Source organism: Poecilia mexicana, unplaced genomic scaffold (genome assembly GCF_051168715.1).
Source record: "Poecilia mexicana isolate PSO_F unplaced genomic scaffold, ASM5116871v1 scaffold_22, whole genome shotgun sequence".
Taxonomy (NCBI): Eukaryota; Metazoa; Chordata; class Actinopteri; order Cyprinodontiformes; family Poeciliidae; genus Poecilia; species Poecilia mexicana.
Window position 1 is genome coordinate 19,342,781 of NW_028263391.1, and position 17,976 is coordinate 19,360,756.

At 38.7% G+C, this 17,976-nt stretch overlaps 1 protein-coding gene across 3 annotated transcripts in view; it reads right to left on the reverse strand.

Annotated features, from left to right (window-relative positions):
- Positions 1-7,863: 7,863 nt before the first annotated feature.
- adck1 (aarF domain containing kinase 1) overlaps positions 7,864-17,976 on the reverse strand; it is a 39,872-nt gene continuing 29,759 nt past the window's right edge. For all 3 annotated transcript variants that reach the window (XM_015010642.2, XM_015010627.2, XM_015010634.2), the window contains exons 9-11: positions 17,068-17,265; positions 9,838-10,031; positions 7,864-9,404 (exon numbers count right to left, since the gene is read on the reverse strand). In XM_015010642.2, the coding sequence (XP_014866128.1) occupies positions 9,245-9,404; positions 9,838-10,031; positions 17,068-17,265 (552 nt within the window). In that variant the 3' untranslated portion in view covers positions 7,864-9,244. The remainder of the gene's footprint in view (positions 9,405-9,837; positions 10,032-17,067; positions 17,266-17,976) is intronic.

Sequence of the window (17,976 nt, forward strand, 5' to 3'; positions counted from 1 at the left end):
CATTGAGTTTCATGACATTAAAACATCACAAGATAGAGGCGGATACATTAAGGGTGGGACAAGCGCCGATAACTCCTGCCAGGAACAATGTGCGTGATGTGGGAATCATTTTTATTCTGAAGCATTATCATAACCTGTAGTGATCCCCTCTTCCAAGGCAGACCGTCAGCTATCCCTCAAAGCCGTTTTTCTTGTCATCTTCAGAGAAACGATGAAACTTGGATGTTGTATAATTTCTGCAGAAAAATGTATCAATAATTCTGAATGAAACAACCCCTGAAGGCTAAGGGTATGTGTTCAATTAGAGAAGAAAAAAAAATCAAAAGAGACAAAATGATGGGAATGCTGTTTGCTACATCCAACACAATGTAGAATAATGTTTTTGTCTGAGTCCTGTAAAAGGCCTGACAGGCTGTGCTGTGTTTTACATAACTCATGAATAAAAATAAGCCACCAGCAAAACTCGCGGAGTGATTGATGGGATTGAGTCCTCCGTCTAAAAGCTGCCATTCTGTGAAAGTTTCAAATTCATTCAATCTATTGCAGTGAAATGTCTTCATACGGACGATCAGTGCTCCCATGATGCGTCCGCAGCCACAAACTGAGCCGTGACACGGAGCGGGAGCTCCGAGGCGATCTTTGGGAGGATGATGGTGTCTTTGTCGTCTCTCTGAGAGACATATATTTTACGTCAGGGAATGGAGCTGTGAGCGACAGAGATGGGGATGAAGATAAGGTGAAATAAACAGAGAGAAAGTGAGTCCTCCGGGCTTTTACTGCCCTCTAACAGCATATATCCTGAGGGCGCAGGGACAGGGAGTGGTTGCCACTAAAAAGCTATTGATCACATCACTGTGTTATCTCCTCCACTTCAGAGTGCATAAGTCACGTCTTCCCGCAGGGTGGGTACGTGTGTTACGATGAGTCTCTGCTGTCTGCGTGAGCGGTGGCTGGAACATATATTGACAGGAGCAGCTTGACATGCCAATGACCTGCAGTGTCAGTTTATTGAACTGCTCCATAATGCAGAGTGATTACACGGGAGTGTTAATTCACTCCAATACAAACAGTCCACCTTAAGACAACGACACTAGAATGACCTCAGAAGCAGAGCCCCCGCAGGGATTTTGCTTTAGTTTTACTACTGACAATCTATTGGTATGTTGGGGAGATGAAGAGGCTCCCCAAGTGGGGGTTTCTTTGCAACAGCACCTGCACCATTCAGGGTCCACGGTAATTGAATAAGGAGAGGCCAAGCCGGAAGGTTAAAACTTTGAATTTACCCATTGATCTACGTCTTATTTCTCTGTGAGAGTCAAAGCCTCAGAGTGTATGAATTTAAATCAATAAGTTGTGAGAACAAGAGGGTAAAATAAGCTCCTTCTACAAAATGTCAACGCTCAACCTTACCAGTCTCAGAGGTCTTGCTGAGTATTACCAAAGGTAGAAGGATCGATGTTCTGGGGTGTTCTTTCGGTAATCAAAAGCAACACTCTGGGTCAAAACAGTTTATAAATTAAAAGAAGGACATAAAACAACAAGAAAGAAAAACATCCTTCTATGAAAGAGTGGATACCAGTGATGACCTTGTAAACTAAATGGCATATTAATAAAAATGTTAACTTTGTAGGAATTTTCAGGCTAAAAATAACATTCAATCTTTGGCCAATAAGATCTCATTGGCTTTCTTCTCTTATCTTTAAACGAAATAGACTGTTTATTATATTTCGGTAAAAACGGTTTTAAAATGTTGAGTGATGATGTATATACTTACAAACAGTGCTACTCAAAGAAAATAGTCAAAATCAAGCTAACCTAGTAGACCTGAAACCAGCCAGATATATGTAACATATTTTAGTATTGACTGTCTCATTGTCAGCAGAGATGGACTTTAAGAGGAGGAGAAAAGAACAGAGAACAAAGAGTTTCACATTCAGAGGTGGATCGTTTTTTTTTTTTCTTTGTTGTATCTCTCCATCAGGCTCTGTAACAAAGACTGGCGTCTCACAGTATTGATTAAAATGTGTCGGTTGTTTGGGGAAGGTATAGAGAATGCATCTTAGAGGTCACAGGAATGAACACCTTCATGACCAAACAAGGTTTTTTAAAGAGGTGCATTTTGGTTTAGTTTTTATTAAATAAATACTGAGATTGTGACAAATACGTGTTCACGATGGAGTCGCTAAGGCAGTGGCCCCGACAGAAACACTGCCTCTATAGTTCTTCTTGGAGTTAATTAGTTAATGATATGGTTTCACTTTTAATTTAAGTCATCTGCCACCTCAAGTAATGGCTGTCTGATATGATTTATTCTTTGATTGTTGTTGCTTCTACTTTGTATTTTCCACACTCTTTGAGATCCCAGCTGTCCTTCGTCCTTTTTTTACTCTTGTTTCTTTGCTGTTTTGTCTGGCATGATTCTGTGTTTAATGATAATTGTAGCTCCTCTGCTGTTGTTTGTCTTTATTTTTTGAAGGTTGAATCTTAGTTTTCATTCTTTTTCTTTTCCCTGATAGTTTTTTTTTTTTACTTTTCAGTTCTTTCCACTTTGCTTGTTCACCACAAGTTCCTTGATATCCAGTTTTCTTGCCCTTTAGTTAGGCAGGAAGACCATCATTCCTTCAGTTAACCTGCTTTGCTTATAGGTTACAACCGATTGGAGTATTTATATAAAACTGTAAAACTCCCAGGAGCTGATGGATCCCACAGTACCTAACTACAAATGGTCCTTGTAGTTACCTGAATGAAAAATGTATGTATATAATTTTATGCTAAATGTAACTTTAAGGAAAAGAGTTGACATTCAAAAAATTGTCCAGAAGCAATGGCGCCTCCTAGAGTCGCAATTATACAGAGGTTGCAGAATTAAAAGCCTATCAATGATGGGCTTTTAATCCACCATATGTAAATATGGTTAATTTCCAGGTTCTCTTTCTAAGAGATTCCATCTGTTATTTTAAAAATGAAAAGCAAATCTAATCAGCTTTTCAAGTTTTCAAGTTTTCTGCCTTCTGCCTTGAATTTGAATTGCCTTGTTGCTGAAAATAAAATTACATTACCTTACCTTGACTATATTTTAATGTAATGTGGATTTTAATCAAATAATCTAGTTAGTTCAGGGATGTGTATAAACAGGTAAAGAAAATCTATTTATATCCAATCTTTTAGCTCTGGGTGGACGTTGCCATTTATTTTTCAAACCCATGCTGACTATTGGTTTATTTATTTAGTCTGCTACACAGTGCTTAGTAAAGGTTCAACTTTGGTTTTCAGTTATTTTTAATATCCAGAAACACACTTTCTGAGTGGCAAAAGTCACACCAACAGTATATTAAACTTTTATCCGCAGGACTTCAGCCAAATTTAAACGTTCGTAGACAAACGAACGTGACAGAGAGTTACCATGCCAGCTGCTGGCCTGAGGATGACTGTTTTCATATCTGCTGGAGCGTCCAGCAGGCTGCTTCAGATGAAGCCTGCTGGCAATCTGAGAGTGGCCCACATGGTAATAAGCACATGCTTACCCACACACAAACAGGCTGACACACACTTCAGTCGCTACAGTTTGTGAGCTTGTGTGTTCGCCAACTGTCAGCTGTGAAATTAGATCAGCCACCCTCTACAGATGTGACGGCTAACAGGAAATGCAGTGAGGCACTGAGACAGAAGCTCCGTCACACTGGGATAAAATGTGTAGGAATCCCTATTTGTTACCCAACTGATTTTTGGACTGCAATTTTCATAAGTTTTGTTCATAATACCAACAATGAGTGCAAGAGGGACGTTAGTTCAGGGAACTTTTCAGCGAATGCTGTACTGGTATGTCATGGTAAGAAGAAGAAAGTTTTGGGCAATTGATGAAAGAATAAACTCAATACTACAAGTTGAAATGAGATTCTGCAAGGAGGCAAGACTCATTCTTTAGGATACGAGGCAATGAGATGAGAGTAGTCTGATTTTCTGCTTTAAAATGAGCAAGTTCAGGTGGTTTGGATGTCTGAAGGGCAAACCCAGCATTTACTGGAGAGATTTTATCTCGTCACTAGCTTTAGAAAGATGAGCTGGAGGAGGTAGCTGGGGACCTCTACTGAAGCTACTTACTCTATGACTGGATCAAAGATGACAGTCTAAGATGGATGGATGACTTTAAATGTTTAAATTTCTAACTTTTGGTGTGTTTAGCCCTCGATCAGTGCTGACAAAGATATCTCTGCAGATCATATTTACATGATTATTCCTTTTTGAGCTCAAAATTCAGACAAAAGTATAAAGGTGAAGCCTTCAGGATTAAGTTTGGATCATTACTTTTTGAGTAATTTTGAGTCATTACTGGATTCAAAATTAGTGTGAGACTAAAAAAGCAATTAATTTAAAGTAGATGTATCTTTGTGTAGACGATTGTCTCATACTATTGGTTTCCATGAGACATGTTTGTGAGGAGAATGGGACAAAAAGCGCCTCTAGACTTCTCAATGCTGGAATGAGCTGAAATGATTTTCTGGAATCAATCCAAACAGCTTTCCTGAGAGGTAGAAATAGTCATAATGATTAATTGTACTGTAAATCTGAAATCAAACTGAATCGCATCCATCATGTTGGAGGTGGAGAGCAGCAAAAGGCATATTGGATTTTTAATCAGAAGAAAATGTCAACCTCAGTCTAAATAAGAAGACATTACGACAGCAGGCCCGAGTGAGTGAAATCACTGTCAGGAGAATAAAAAGGCAGGACAGAAGGAGGGATGTATTGGAGAATTGAAACACTTACTGTTTACTTACCTCAACGGCCACTGTGTGGTGAACAGCGTGGGCCAATTCCCAGTGACACCTCATTTATTACGCCGAACACCCTGGAACAGAGGTACAATGACACTGCTGCCACCCACACTGCACAGAAGGGCAGCAGCATGTTTCTTCAACTCAAATGACAAAACCAGATTCACCTAACCTAACTCGGGACTAGGATTAGGGCTTAAACATTGTTTTGTACGGTAGCCTTTGGCTCAGTGGACTTCAGCTTATGACAACACTGTTTCCAGAAAAAGCTGATGAAAAGAAAATGCTGCAAGCAGATGCGGGAAGATGATGGGGAATTTGATGTCATCGTCCACTTGACATTGATTGAAATGTTGACTTGTTGATTTTAATTTCAGTCTTTAGCACAAGATTTGCTTTGTTGTATTTCCTAGTTGGGTTTCATTCCAGAGATGATGTCCTCTAAAAAGATGTGGCTGATTGATGTAGGCTGTGTCCTTTGTCTACTCTGAATACAAGAAGTGAGCCACTATGAAATTGGATGGTTCAGATGTATCTGAAGTTATAATTGTATATTTTGTATTTGACTGTTCGGTACAATTTCTCAGTAAACCACAGGAATAATAATAATAAAAAAATAAAAAAAAATAGTGTGGAAATGGATGTCGGACTGGTGGCAAGACTGCTGCTTCTTTGGACAAGTCTTTGTGGATAGTGAATTTAGTAAACAATATTTTGGTGGCATTGGAACTCTTTGTACCTTTTGTTGCGAGGATCCAGCATTTTTTGCTTCTTTTTATTCAGCTCTGTTCTCATAAAACTGTCTCAAAAGATGTTTGTTGGTATAAGCTCATGTTTGTGCAACTTGCACATTAAGTGAGCCAACCCTACATGCCAGTAGTGTTTTTGTGTACAATACTGTATTGAGTTAAAAAAAAAAAAAAAAGAACATCCACAGAATTTGTCACCATCACAATTTTAAATGCGTATCTGATCATTTTGTGACCTTCTGTACCACTCCAGGTCTGTTCCATAGAGGGAGGAAAGAGAGAACTGCCCTTATTAACAGTGGCAGGCCTGGGTGGCTCTGGGTGATAAAGATGGATGATCCAACTCTCCAACACACACACACACACACAGAGCGATACATCTACTGCAGCTATACCACTCCGGCAAACAGTGGAAGCTAATGAAGAGGAAAATGTGTGGTTTTTGTGTGCATATTACCTCCTTTATGAATTCAATAGTAGCAGCAGAAAAGCTGTTCCTGATATGGAGGCCATAAGAACAGTCCCCAAGCTAATTTTAATTCCTGAAACTTCAAAAAATAAGCACATCCAGCATGCTGTTATAGCAACATTTACACTGGATTAGATGTCCAAAGTGCAACAGAGAAATTATTTTCCCCTTTTGGACATTTTTTTGCAATTACGCATTTTTGCTGATGAACTGCAGAGAGAAGCAAATTATCAGCCGACTTGGTGAGTGTGTCTCTGAGATTGGCTGCTGGAGGGATTATGGAAATGGAAATGAGAAGTTGATATTCTGAGTCCAGGCTGAATCTCGGGACAAAATGAAAGCTGTTCATTTTTGTCCAGACATTTGGTGTTTGCAGCATTGGGTTGTCCCCGAGGTCCTTTTGTTGTAGGCACGCTACCCTCACTGTGAGCTGATAAACTCTGCTTATTCCTTTCATTTCTAAGCTTTTTATCACCATTTAGATTAAATAAATCCAGTTTGACTTCAGCCTTAAAAATAACATCCACTTGAGAAAACCTCTTACCTGCTGCACAGAAGAATGTTACAGCCATTCTGAGTATTGTGACATGCCTGCTGACATTAGCTTTCAACTCGAAACCCTGCTGTGCTTAAGTATTTTCCTCACAGCGTGGTTGTACTCTTAATCTGGATTTTCTGAGGTAATTACGGCCTTCCAGCGGTGGATAAATGTACGACCTTAGATATTCGTCAGGACAACAGTACAGTCGGTGTTCTGGAGCTGCTGTGACTTTTCCAATAACTTTCCACTGTGACTGATGTCAGCAATATGAAGAAAAAAAAACATTTTTTTTGTGTCTCAGATACTCAAAGATTATATGAGGAATGGTTTGAAAAATCCCATAAATCCCTGCATTTTTTATCAGACATTCAAGGTGTACTCTTTGCATTCTGTCAGAAACTTGAAGTCACTAGTCTGAACTGGAACAATCTGCGTCAGCGGGTGAGGGCATTACTCTCATCTGTCATAGGGAAGAAGGAGCCAAGCTGAAAGATGAAGGTCTCGATATACTATCTCCCAAACCTCACCTACGGCCATGATTGGGGTGGGAAATTATATAATTTTGCTACTTTGAAAAACAAATTGTGATAATAAATAGTCAGGGTGGTAGCAAACAAGCTAACTGAAGTTTGCAAACCCCCACAAAACTGAAAGTATAAGAGAGATTATTACTTTAACTAAACTCTCTCCCCCCCTACTGTACCTTGAAATGAGTACAAGCTGCATTTGCATCTCAAAGTATGATTCAGTGTTTGCTGTTTTCTAGTAAAGTTGTTCTACCGAATACAAGAGTTGTGGTAAAATTTCAATTTTGATGATTAGCAAGTTTACTTTTAAAGTTGTACTTCTCTTTGTGAGGCTCTGAATGCATGTAGGGAGAGACTAACATTAAACAAAAAAAAGGCGATTAGTTTGTAAATACATAGTTCATCTATAGTCATGATGTATAGATAATGACTGGAAAAGCGAGATCCGGCGTACAGTGAGATGGAATGAGTTTCCTATGTGAGGTGGCCAGACTGTACTTTAGATATAAGGTCAGGATCTCTGTTATCTGGGGAATGGTTGGGATAGAGTCATTGCTGAGGTGGTTCATCAGATCAGGACAATTTGCAGGTTTCCAAAACCCCTCCTACTTGGTAGAAACTGTTACAGACTCAAAACTGTCTTTATATCCAATCTAGCCCGGGAACACCTTGACCCAACTCTGAATTGATGGATGAACAGATCTGAGATGGCACTACATCAAGACTATTGAGTGAAAAAGAACCAAACCAGGTTTTTATCCTCGAGAAGAAAGCAGAAATAAGTCACACTGTACGTGGTCACTGTTGATTTATGCTTCATTTTAATTAATCTTCTCCCTAAAGATGCAGGGTCAACCATTTAGGCTCAAACAACTGAACTTAGATCCGCCATCAGATGACATAGATAAAATAAAAGAGAATAAAAATGTTAAAACTAAATGAAATGAAATAAACTATCACATTTTTAAAGTTCATTTGGCAAATGAAATTATTAAGAAACACCACAAAACTCTTGACCTTCACCAGTAGAGATTATTTTTATTTTACCTCTCTGAAAATAACTAGTGGTTTTCTCCCTCAGCTGCGATGTGGAACAACAGGTTAGTTTATTCTTCTGAAAGCACCATAAAATAATATTAAAGGATGTGTATTATGGTTCTGATAGCAAATACAGAGTGAATTCAAATGGAAAATCAACATTTTTCACATGTTTTTGTTGTAGTTGTGGCACACAAGCACTTTGCTCACAAAACGTTTGATTTCTTCTTTTTTCCTTTGTGATGAGGTGATTCCAGTAAGTTTAATACAAATAACACAAACTGGGATATTAATGTTTTCCATATGTTTGAAAAACATTGAATTGGAGCTTTAAATTTTTTTTTTTTTTTTTTTTTTCCCAGATTCCCAAAAGCAATCTTCACAAGGTCCAACAAAAAGTCAGAGAAACGTTCTGGAAATAAAAAGGCAACAATCTGTAGACGTTCAGAGCTGTCCCAGTCATTCCCACATTGACAGACTGAAAATCATCCGAGGTGACGTTGAGTCCGGGGAGAAATGCAAACTCTTGGTGCAAGGATGAAGGAATACGATGTGACCAAAAAAACAGCAGTAAACATAATCTGTCGGTCTGAAGAAGCCAGGTGGAAAACTGAGATGCGACGGATGTTTTGAGGTATTCTGTTGAGAAGCAGGAATGGAGCACGCAAGCAGGGAACCTCGGAGTGAAACCGCACAGATTCAAGATAAAACTACAAACATCAGGTCAGCAGCTGCTCATGTCCCACACCTCGGTGGGATTTGAAGATGGGACTGATGATTCTCTTTTTCCAACATTTTGATGGTGTTTCAGCTGCCTGTCTGCCATTCAGGTTAAGACAATTTTCTGTTTTCATTCGGTCAGTCGTAGATTAAGTAACCTGACGAGCAATGACTTACAACTACATTATTTTCGATAATGTGACACCTCATATGATAGTTTAAATAAATAAAATTAAACTAGTTTTCACCTTACCACATGAGAATCGTACATTTTTTCCAAGGTTGCGGTGTGATAAAAGTAAAAAGCACGGTTATGTTTCAGTACGAAAAGTTATGCATCAAACATGCTTTGTCGGACATATCAGCCAGAATGTTTCAGTGTCTCTACCCGAAGATGACAACGATGTCTCCATTTCAGATTTGCCTCAGTGCAGAAACGCCAGCAAAGCAGAGAGCCAGCGGGTCATCATAGATCCTTTGACCCACAGCAGAAGTTCATACACTGAGAGTTTCCACAGACTCAAAGACTCAGCCAGCGTAATCTGCAGACGCCGTCTCCTGGACTGAGTCTTGCTCCTCTTGTGCCTGTTAGAGCAACAGAGGAAGAGGAGGTGAAGAGTCACATTTAAGGGTTTACTTACATCTAACTAAAGGAATCAGATGGGGAAGCAGTGAATGGAAAAAAAAAAAAAAGGCGATCCTTATTGCTTGAACAGACTTACACACTCAGGTTTATATTAACAACTCCAGGATGGAAAGACATAATGAGTCTTTCTACAGTGAAATTTCCAGTGTGTAAAACAACTAGGACATTTCTTAATCTTTATATGAATATTTACCACTTAGAAGTAGCACAAACAACTCTGACTGGTCTGACTGTCTGGGCTTGGTTTGCAACCAGAAGAACTAAGTACCATGCATTACCACAAGTCTACCACAAGCTTCTTTGTTTGATAACTTTGCATGTCAAAGTGATCTAATTTTTTCAGGTTTAAAACAACAGAATCAAGGAGCTCACCTGGCAACAGCACGTACGCAACAGCGGGACATGTTGATGAAGGATGATGACGAGGCTCTGGTTTGTAACGTGGTCTCGATGCCCCTCAGCAGGTCGTTGGTCTTCAGCAGTAACAGCATCTGTCGGGGAACTCGGTTCAGCAGGTCGCTGATCTGAGGCAGGTAGAGAGCGGCGTTGGTCCGAATTTCAACGTCCTGCAGAAAGACGAAGAACACGGATCACCTCTTGGTGAGCCTATCGGTTAAAACCCAACAGCTGTGCACCAAACCGTGGACTGACCTGAGATGCAGCCACAAAACTGGAGATATGGGGTATTTTTTTTTTCACACTTTAGTTCTAAAAGTAGCATTTGTTGGTCCATTTATTAACAGACAATGAGCGCATCATATCAAGCGTTCAGTGAGATGAAGGAAACAAGGTTTTCACACGACTGCAACTACAGACTTCCACAAAAAAATCCAACCTGGAGGATAAGGGTAAGGAAACAAGAACAAAAGAGCAGAGGACGTATAAAAGATGCAGGAAGAAAGAAAGCAGCGTTTACCTCTATGGAAACCATTTGTTCTCTTTGATGTTGCTGCTTGAGCACCACTGTCTTCCTCTACTCCACTTCAAAGGTTCTGCCTGCTGCACATCAGCCGGCCTAAATTACACTATTAGTCATGGAGGAGAGTGGACTGCAGGCTTACAATCCTTTAGACACTCAGCAGTCTTTAGGCAGAGAGGAAAACCAGGACATGAACAATCTGCACCAGGACGTGACGTTTCAACAAGAAGCTCAACTGCTGTGAAATTACGAGCTGATTGAAAGTTAAACAGACAATTCTAATTCTAAGCACAAAGAAGTGAGTTTATTTGATGTGTTTTATTAACCTGTATCTGCACACACTTAAACTGCAATGAGGAGACGCAGCTCAGTTATTTTCTACAGCTAATCGCCGAAGATGAAGAAAACATTTACACCAGTAAGTTTCTGTGTGAGCATCCTGTTATTTAGGTAAAACTTAGCATAAAAGAAGCATAAAACAAAAAGACAATTTTCAGCCGTGTTCAATGTGTTTGACAAAAACAAAACAAAAACTGATAGTTCTGACCTTTAGGTGTGCTTCAACACTTACTTTTTCCCTCTTTGTAAAGTATTTCCTGAATGTCTGACATTTATTCTTTGGTAATAAATAATGTCTTTTAGAGACGGAGTTAGTCTGTGAATTTTAGTCACCAATCCTCAAATATTCTAATATTCACTACAGTCTACACATTTCAATACTGTAATTTAAATTTTTTTTTTTTTAAATGATTCAATTTGTTTTCCAAACAGACTGGTCGTAATTCATTGCTGCAACCACGTGGAATGAATGAATGAATTAGTTAGCAGAACAGAAGAAGAGCATTTGAACAGAAGGATATTAGCAGTGAAGCTCTGGGTGTGCTGTGATCTGAAACACCAACGGTTTCTTGAATGGCAGAAACATCCACCCATGTTGTTTTCATGGTCATGGAGGACATGGTTCCCATCTCCAGCAGCCATTGGGTGAAAGGCGGGGTACACCTCGGACAGATCGCCAGTCCAACACAGACACTAAGAACAAACTGTTTCCACTGAATCTTCCATGTTTTTTTTTGTTTTTTTTTGCTTTTTATTTTTTTAAAGATTTACGGAGTACAAATTATTTTTAAATATTTCTACATTTCTATACTAAACAAAATCAAACAACTACATTTAGAAAATCTATGATTTTGTCTTGTCTTATGAGAAATTGTTCATATCACCCTAACAATCACAACAAGCAGTGTTGAGTAAATTCTCCTTTCGATACCAATCCAAACAATAATTCTTGAGTGTGTACTACATTATGAAATCACTGGAATTACCATGAGTTTTTTAAAATGAAAAACAAAAAAATAGCGTTATTTTCAGAACAGTTCGACACAGAACTCTTAATCTAAACTTTTAAAAGTGACAAACTTCGTCAGATCAATTGCCACCTTCACTTACTTGTATTCACTGTATTTTCATTTCTTGCAGCAAATACACTTCAGGGTCCAGATCTGTGTAAGCATAAGTGTAACATCATGATTGTCAGAGCTGTCGGACTAGATAAAGAGAGATTTGAGACGCACAGAGGGAGACGGACAGCCAGTCAACAATATGACATGGATAAACCCTGCGTCTGTCTCTGATGCCCACAGGAAGTGCTGAGAAGTGACAACCTCCGTGCAGCAAACATGCACAACCATAATATCCTGCACACATATAACAGAGCATGAGCGGCTTGGCAGAGTAATGTTAAACAGGATGTGTTATCATCATGACATTAAGCATGTTTCCTCACAGAATTATGTCACTCGTTACCTTTAGAGTAAAAAAAAAAGGAAACTGCCTCTGTGAACACAGAACGCCTCGCTCATTTCCCCTAAAACCTGCCCAGTTTATTTGTCCAAACGACTTAAGTTAAATTCTACGCAACACAAGCGGTCCAACCAAAGTAAAACCACATAACACTTTGCTCCTGGCAGTGCCACTCTGCTTCACAGGAACATTTTTAGATGGAAGGTTGGGTGTTTAAACGGGGTTTTACAAAATATAACCCACCCAACAGAACAAGGTGAATAAATACTGAAAAAAAAAAATAACTGTGACGTGTAACAATAACTAGAGTCAGCATCATGAGTGATTTATGATCTGCGGTTGACTTGATCCAAGTATCTATGACACATAAATTAAAATAATCTGACCTGTACAGAATCAGAGGCAAATCCGATAGGTTTATTTTCAAGATAGTTTTCAAATTTTAAGCTGGATTTGCTGCACAACATTTTTTTTATAGCTGTAGAATGGATGCACTTTCTCTAGAAAATAGACTTGCATTCAGATCAGCTTGATTTTTAATCAAGATTAGATAAAGAAATGTAAGTATATTAACTTAACACTGTTATAGTGTAGAAACAAATGGACAGATGTACACTGAAGGTGTTCTCGTGTGGGTTTATCATTCCAACCTTTTGGTCTGGTTATCTAAAATCCATCTTTATTCTGCCTCAAAATATGCAAAATACATGCGTTGAGCTGAAGGACCATTAAATACAAAAAAAAAAAGTCCTTAAATATTTTAAATAACTGGCATGTATATCAGGTGCCAGTATCTCAGACGCCGTATCTTCAGAGTCCTCTTGCTAGTGACTATTGATCTTTCTCAAACTATCTGGACTCTGTGGTTGCAGGTTTCTTTAAAGTATTCAGCTTTAACAATGAATCCCTCTCCGACTCGTTTTCCTTGAAGAACTGTGACCCATCCCCTTTACTGTCTCAACCGTCACCTCTTCATTTCCTCTACTTACATGACAATCTAAACCCAGAATTACCAAGCTGAAGACATCGACATTCAACACAAACCCGCGCCTCGCCCCCCTCCAGCCCAAATAACAGGGTCTTCAGGAGTGCTCCGCTAAGTCCTGCCTTGGGAATAACAATTAGTAGCAATTATCGGAGGCTGGGAGGCCGGCCTCACAGCTGCCAGCAGGACACAGAGAAGGTGACGGCGCTCTCATTTGCATCTGAATGCTTCAATAAGGACATATTGTATTGCGAGTGGCACAATAATGGGCTGTGCAAAAGGCAAAGGAAATTCATTTGGGAAAGGGAGGGGATCAGGCTGGTGATTTTTCTTTTTCTACAGCATATTCAGAGTCAGAAAGCAGACAGTCGGATATAATACTCAGACATTTGGGCAGAAAAAGACGATCAGGACTGTGTTGCTTGCTTTTATTAAAGCATTTTTTTTTAATAACTAGGAAGGGAAAATGCAGCTAATGCAGTAAAAGGGGTGCTGGAAGACAAATTAATTTACATTCTGGTGTCTAGAATGATGTAATACACAACGATTCCATTTCTCATCTTCTCAGGTCACAATGAAGACTCACCAGATCCTCAACTACATTAAAAAGTTCACAGCGCCTGCAAACAACTGGTTAATTTAAATAGAAGCTTTAGTTTATTTCCTTGATTAGGCCAAAAAAAGCCTGTTGTCATATCTAAGATGCATCACTAATCTCTTAAATCATGTCCAATAAATACACAAACAGAGGGACGTTGTCCAACCCATCTTTATGTTTTGTTGAGTGGAAGAATGCTTATGAATATGTACTTTACTATGCTTTGTGAAGATACCTTGAATGTTGGAAGTCTGATTGAGTGCAACTCGACAGAGAGAGCAGAATGTATGTATATATGGATGAACATTAAAATAAGTCATGCAGATATTTGCTATATCTTGATAACTTGAAAACAAATCCAAAAGTCAGTTATTTACATGAAGGAGTAAACCTGCTTATGCAAAATGTATTAGGATTTTTTATTTCTTATTTTTTTATAAACTCAAATCTACATAAAAAAAACAATTTGTAACTCGGAGAAACAGCCTTTTTTTCTGTCACAAATTGCAAAGCGGTTTATGATGACTCAGTCTTGTCACAAACATCATAATCCCATCAGCACAATAACAATAAACTGCAGTCAGACTAATATTCACACACAGTTCAGCCTCTGCGCCACAAAACTCCACCATTTCTCAAGATGAAAAATACTTTAAATTAAGAGCCACGTTGCTTTAAATCTAATAAAAAAAAAAAAGCATATGGATGAATTACTGCATGGATTAGAAAATAGAAAAATGTGACCAAAGTATTGACACTGAACTGCTCCACACGCCCAGGAAAAGCGGCACAATAAAAGACGCAGCAGAATATGCTTGGCTCGTTCCAACAGTTTTGTTTTGGCTGCGTTTGGTAGAGACACATTCATTAAGGAGCTAAAATATTCCTGCCTGCGAAAGAAAAGGCAGCAAAAAGCCACAGCTCTAAAAGCACTCAACACTGGCTGCGTGCACGTGATTGCATTAACACTAATGGAATGCATCATCGGCTGTTAGGAGCAGAGCGTCAAAATGATCCATGAACAAGAGAGAAAAAAAAAAAAAACGGAAGAGGAAAGGACTGTAAAAATTGAAGGGAACCAAAAACGAGACAATGCAAGTGAGTGGATGTGAACAGGGCAACGTCTTCACATTTAAAATCTAGAATAAATATGGTGTCAGAGTAACGCCATAGAGTAAAAAGCAGCAGGTGAGCAACATGTTTCAGACTGGCATGAGACAAAAGGGATGCAGATGCAGGCACAACAGATAATATGTGGGGAAAACAAATAAAAGTTCCTGCACATCAAAAACAGTAAATCAACTGGTTCAACGCGGATATTACAGAGCTAAAATGGTTCAGGAAAAAAACTGAATTTAAGGTAAAAATAAATACTATTAGAAATCATTCTTCTACACATACTTTCCATTTACTTTATGATTTATTCTTATGATTTTTTTTCCCCTTATCCTCGAGAACGTTTATTATTGAAAGCATGAAGGCCGACACTTGACAATGTCAGAAATTACCAGACATGTATTTAGGTGTGTAAAAAGAAGCATAAATAGGATTTTAAACAATGATGTCCACACTAAAAATCTGGCAAATACTAGCAAGACGTAAAAAAAAAAAAGACTTTTTTTTTAGATTTTGTTTTTGTATTACTGATGCCTAAAAGTGGGATGGTGTGAGGTTCAAATGCCATCCCCTCCCAGTGACCATCTTGAAGTTTACATAATCTACAGGTATATAAAAAAATAACTGAGCATTACTTCAGGAAGGTAAAATCCCTTGTTTGCTCATGCTAAATTGTGTTTCCTGTCATGATGAACAAGTCTAGGAAAAGTTTAAATCATTATTTTTGCTTTTACGCCTCACCAATGCTACATATCTGGTTAATAAGGACAAAGATTTCCTTTTTCCCCTCAGAGTTATTTATGTTATGGCCCCACCATGTGTGAGGGGGTGGCACACTGTAGCAGACCGTTGTGCCGTACTTCTGCCAGCTTCAACGCATTGCATAAGAGAGATATAAATAACCTCTCTTGAGGACAGATGGTGTTGTAGAACACCTGAGGGTTTGATGAGACCTGGTCCAGGATGGAGTCTGAAACTCATCTTAAGAAAAAAAAAAAAAAACTTTCTGACAATTAAGTCACTCTGAATCCACAGCTTTCAGCACCAAATCCCCCTGTTAGAGGGTTAAACCACCCCTAAATGACTGTGTGTGGAAATAAGCTGCCAACAGGGAGGAGCTGTGATTATGGAAGCTCAAACTGTACAACTGCAGGTAGCGGAGGATCAGAACAATGAGTGAAATGTATCCCAACCTTCCTGCTGGAGCTTTACGGGCTAAAGTATTAATTTTTACGCTCCTCTCTTAGTCCATGTTGATTTTAAACTAGCTCAGTGTTGCTTTTTATATTCCTTTTTTTCTGGGCGATTTTCTTCTGCTCAGTCTTTTGAACAAATGTAATTTGGATCTCCAACTGTTTAAACCACCGTTTGTAATGTATAGAAGATAATCCACCAGCTGTAGTCAATCATGATTATTATCCAGAAGTTAATAGACCGTGATCATTTCTAGTAAAAAAAAACAAAAAAAAAACAAAAACAAAACAAAAAAAAAAACTATACACTATCAGACCTTCAGCAGCATTTCAAAAAAATATTGAGGTGAATGTATGTATTTGAGACTAAGTATGATATAATTTCAGCCACATGTGGGTCAGAAAAATATAAATAAAATCCAATTTACAATAAGTGTAAGCTACTTAAAAAAAATAAAAAATAAAAATAAAAATCACTTATGACATTTATTCCTATGAGTTTGAAATATATTACTTGTTATGTCAACCAGGTTTGGCCACAATCTCCCTAATGATGCAGAAACCAAAGATGGCTTCTCCCCACGCCTCACTTTTTACAGAGATTCCTGCTAGCTTTCTCAACTCACACTGGTGCCGTCTCAGGCTCGTCTGTCTCTACTTCTCTGTTGGCTTCTGTGCGTGTGTGTGCACAGGCATAAAAACAGCAAAACAATCCTATTAACAACAATCACTTTATTACTATTAAAACACATGCAAGCAAAGCTGCACCGTTTAAAAACAAGAACCAAACCTCAAAATTGCTTTGGATTTGATTTTTCTCCATTATCCCTGAAAATGGCATTTGAAAACTAATTTTTGTATTTACTCACGGTATATTTGTGTTATATTTAAATTTCCTCGGTGACCTGAAATTAATAAAAAACCAAGGGGGCAAATATTTTACTTGACATTACATGTATCTGTATGAGTGAACAGCAGGATGCCATACCTCTGCTTGTGTCACAGGAACAGAACTGATTCCAGCAGTGACGGCATTCCAGGAGCGAGCAGTAAGCACACAAGCAAAGAGGGGGTAGAGATCTCCAGCTCCCAGTCTGCGGCTGTAACGCTCCACTCCGGACAAATCGCCTTTAATGAGAGACATCCACAGTCGACAGTAGTCCATCCTGAAATCTGGCTGCAAAACCTGAAACAGGACGTTAGTACAAAGCTGTGTTAATGTTTATGTTATTTATTTCTGCTTAACAAATCAAGGTCAACCTGAAATAAGAGATGCTTTTAGTCTTCAGGTCTGATGCTAGCACATGGCAGGTTATCCTTTTCATATGAAATCACAACAAGCTGTGGAGTCTCATGTCACATTTCTTGACTCTCTGCCACAGGGATTGCTTCATCTGCAGTGTTAAGGGCTTTGGTCTGGTCTGGTCTGTCCTGGTGCAGATCAGAAAGGTCAAACTCTGGATTTACTGGTACATCCATAGTTCTGCCTAACCAGTGGTCATGAAAAATGGACCAGGATTGAACAAGGTATCGCATAATTCAGGTAAATCTTTTGTCGGGATCTTTACTTATCGATAGTTATTTATACCGTCTGCTGATTGGGCAAAGCTTGGGGTTGATGTCTCACACCGAAAACCAGGTGAGATTTTTCTCATCTTTAATTCCCAACCAGAAAAAGAGCAACTGAAGGAAACAGGCCCTGTGTACAATTCTGGGCTGTTTTCTGTAATTTTCTGATTATTTATGCAACATGTTAAAATAAATAATGTTTGTTTATGCAGAAAGATCCGGCTAAATTTTTTAACAAATTCAAGTCTCTCAATCTATACCAGCAAAAAGACATACATCAAGCTTTATCCTACTGATTATGACAGTGAAAATGCCATGTTTCTTTTTT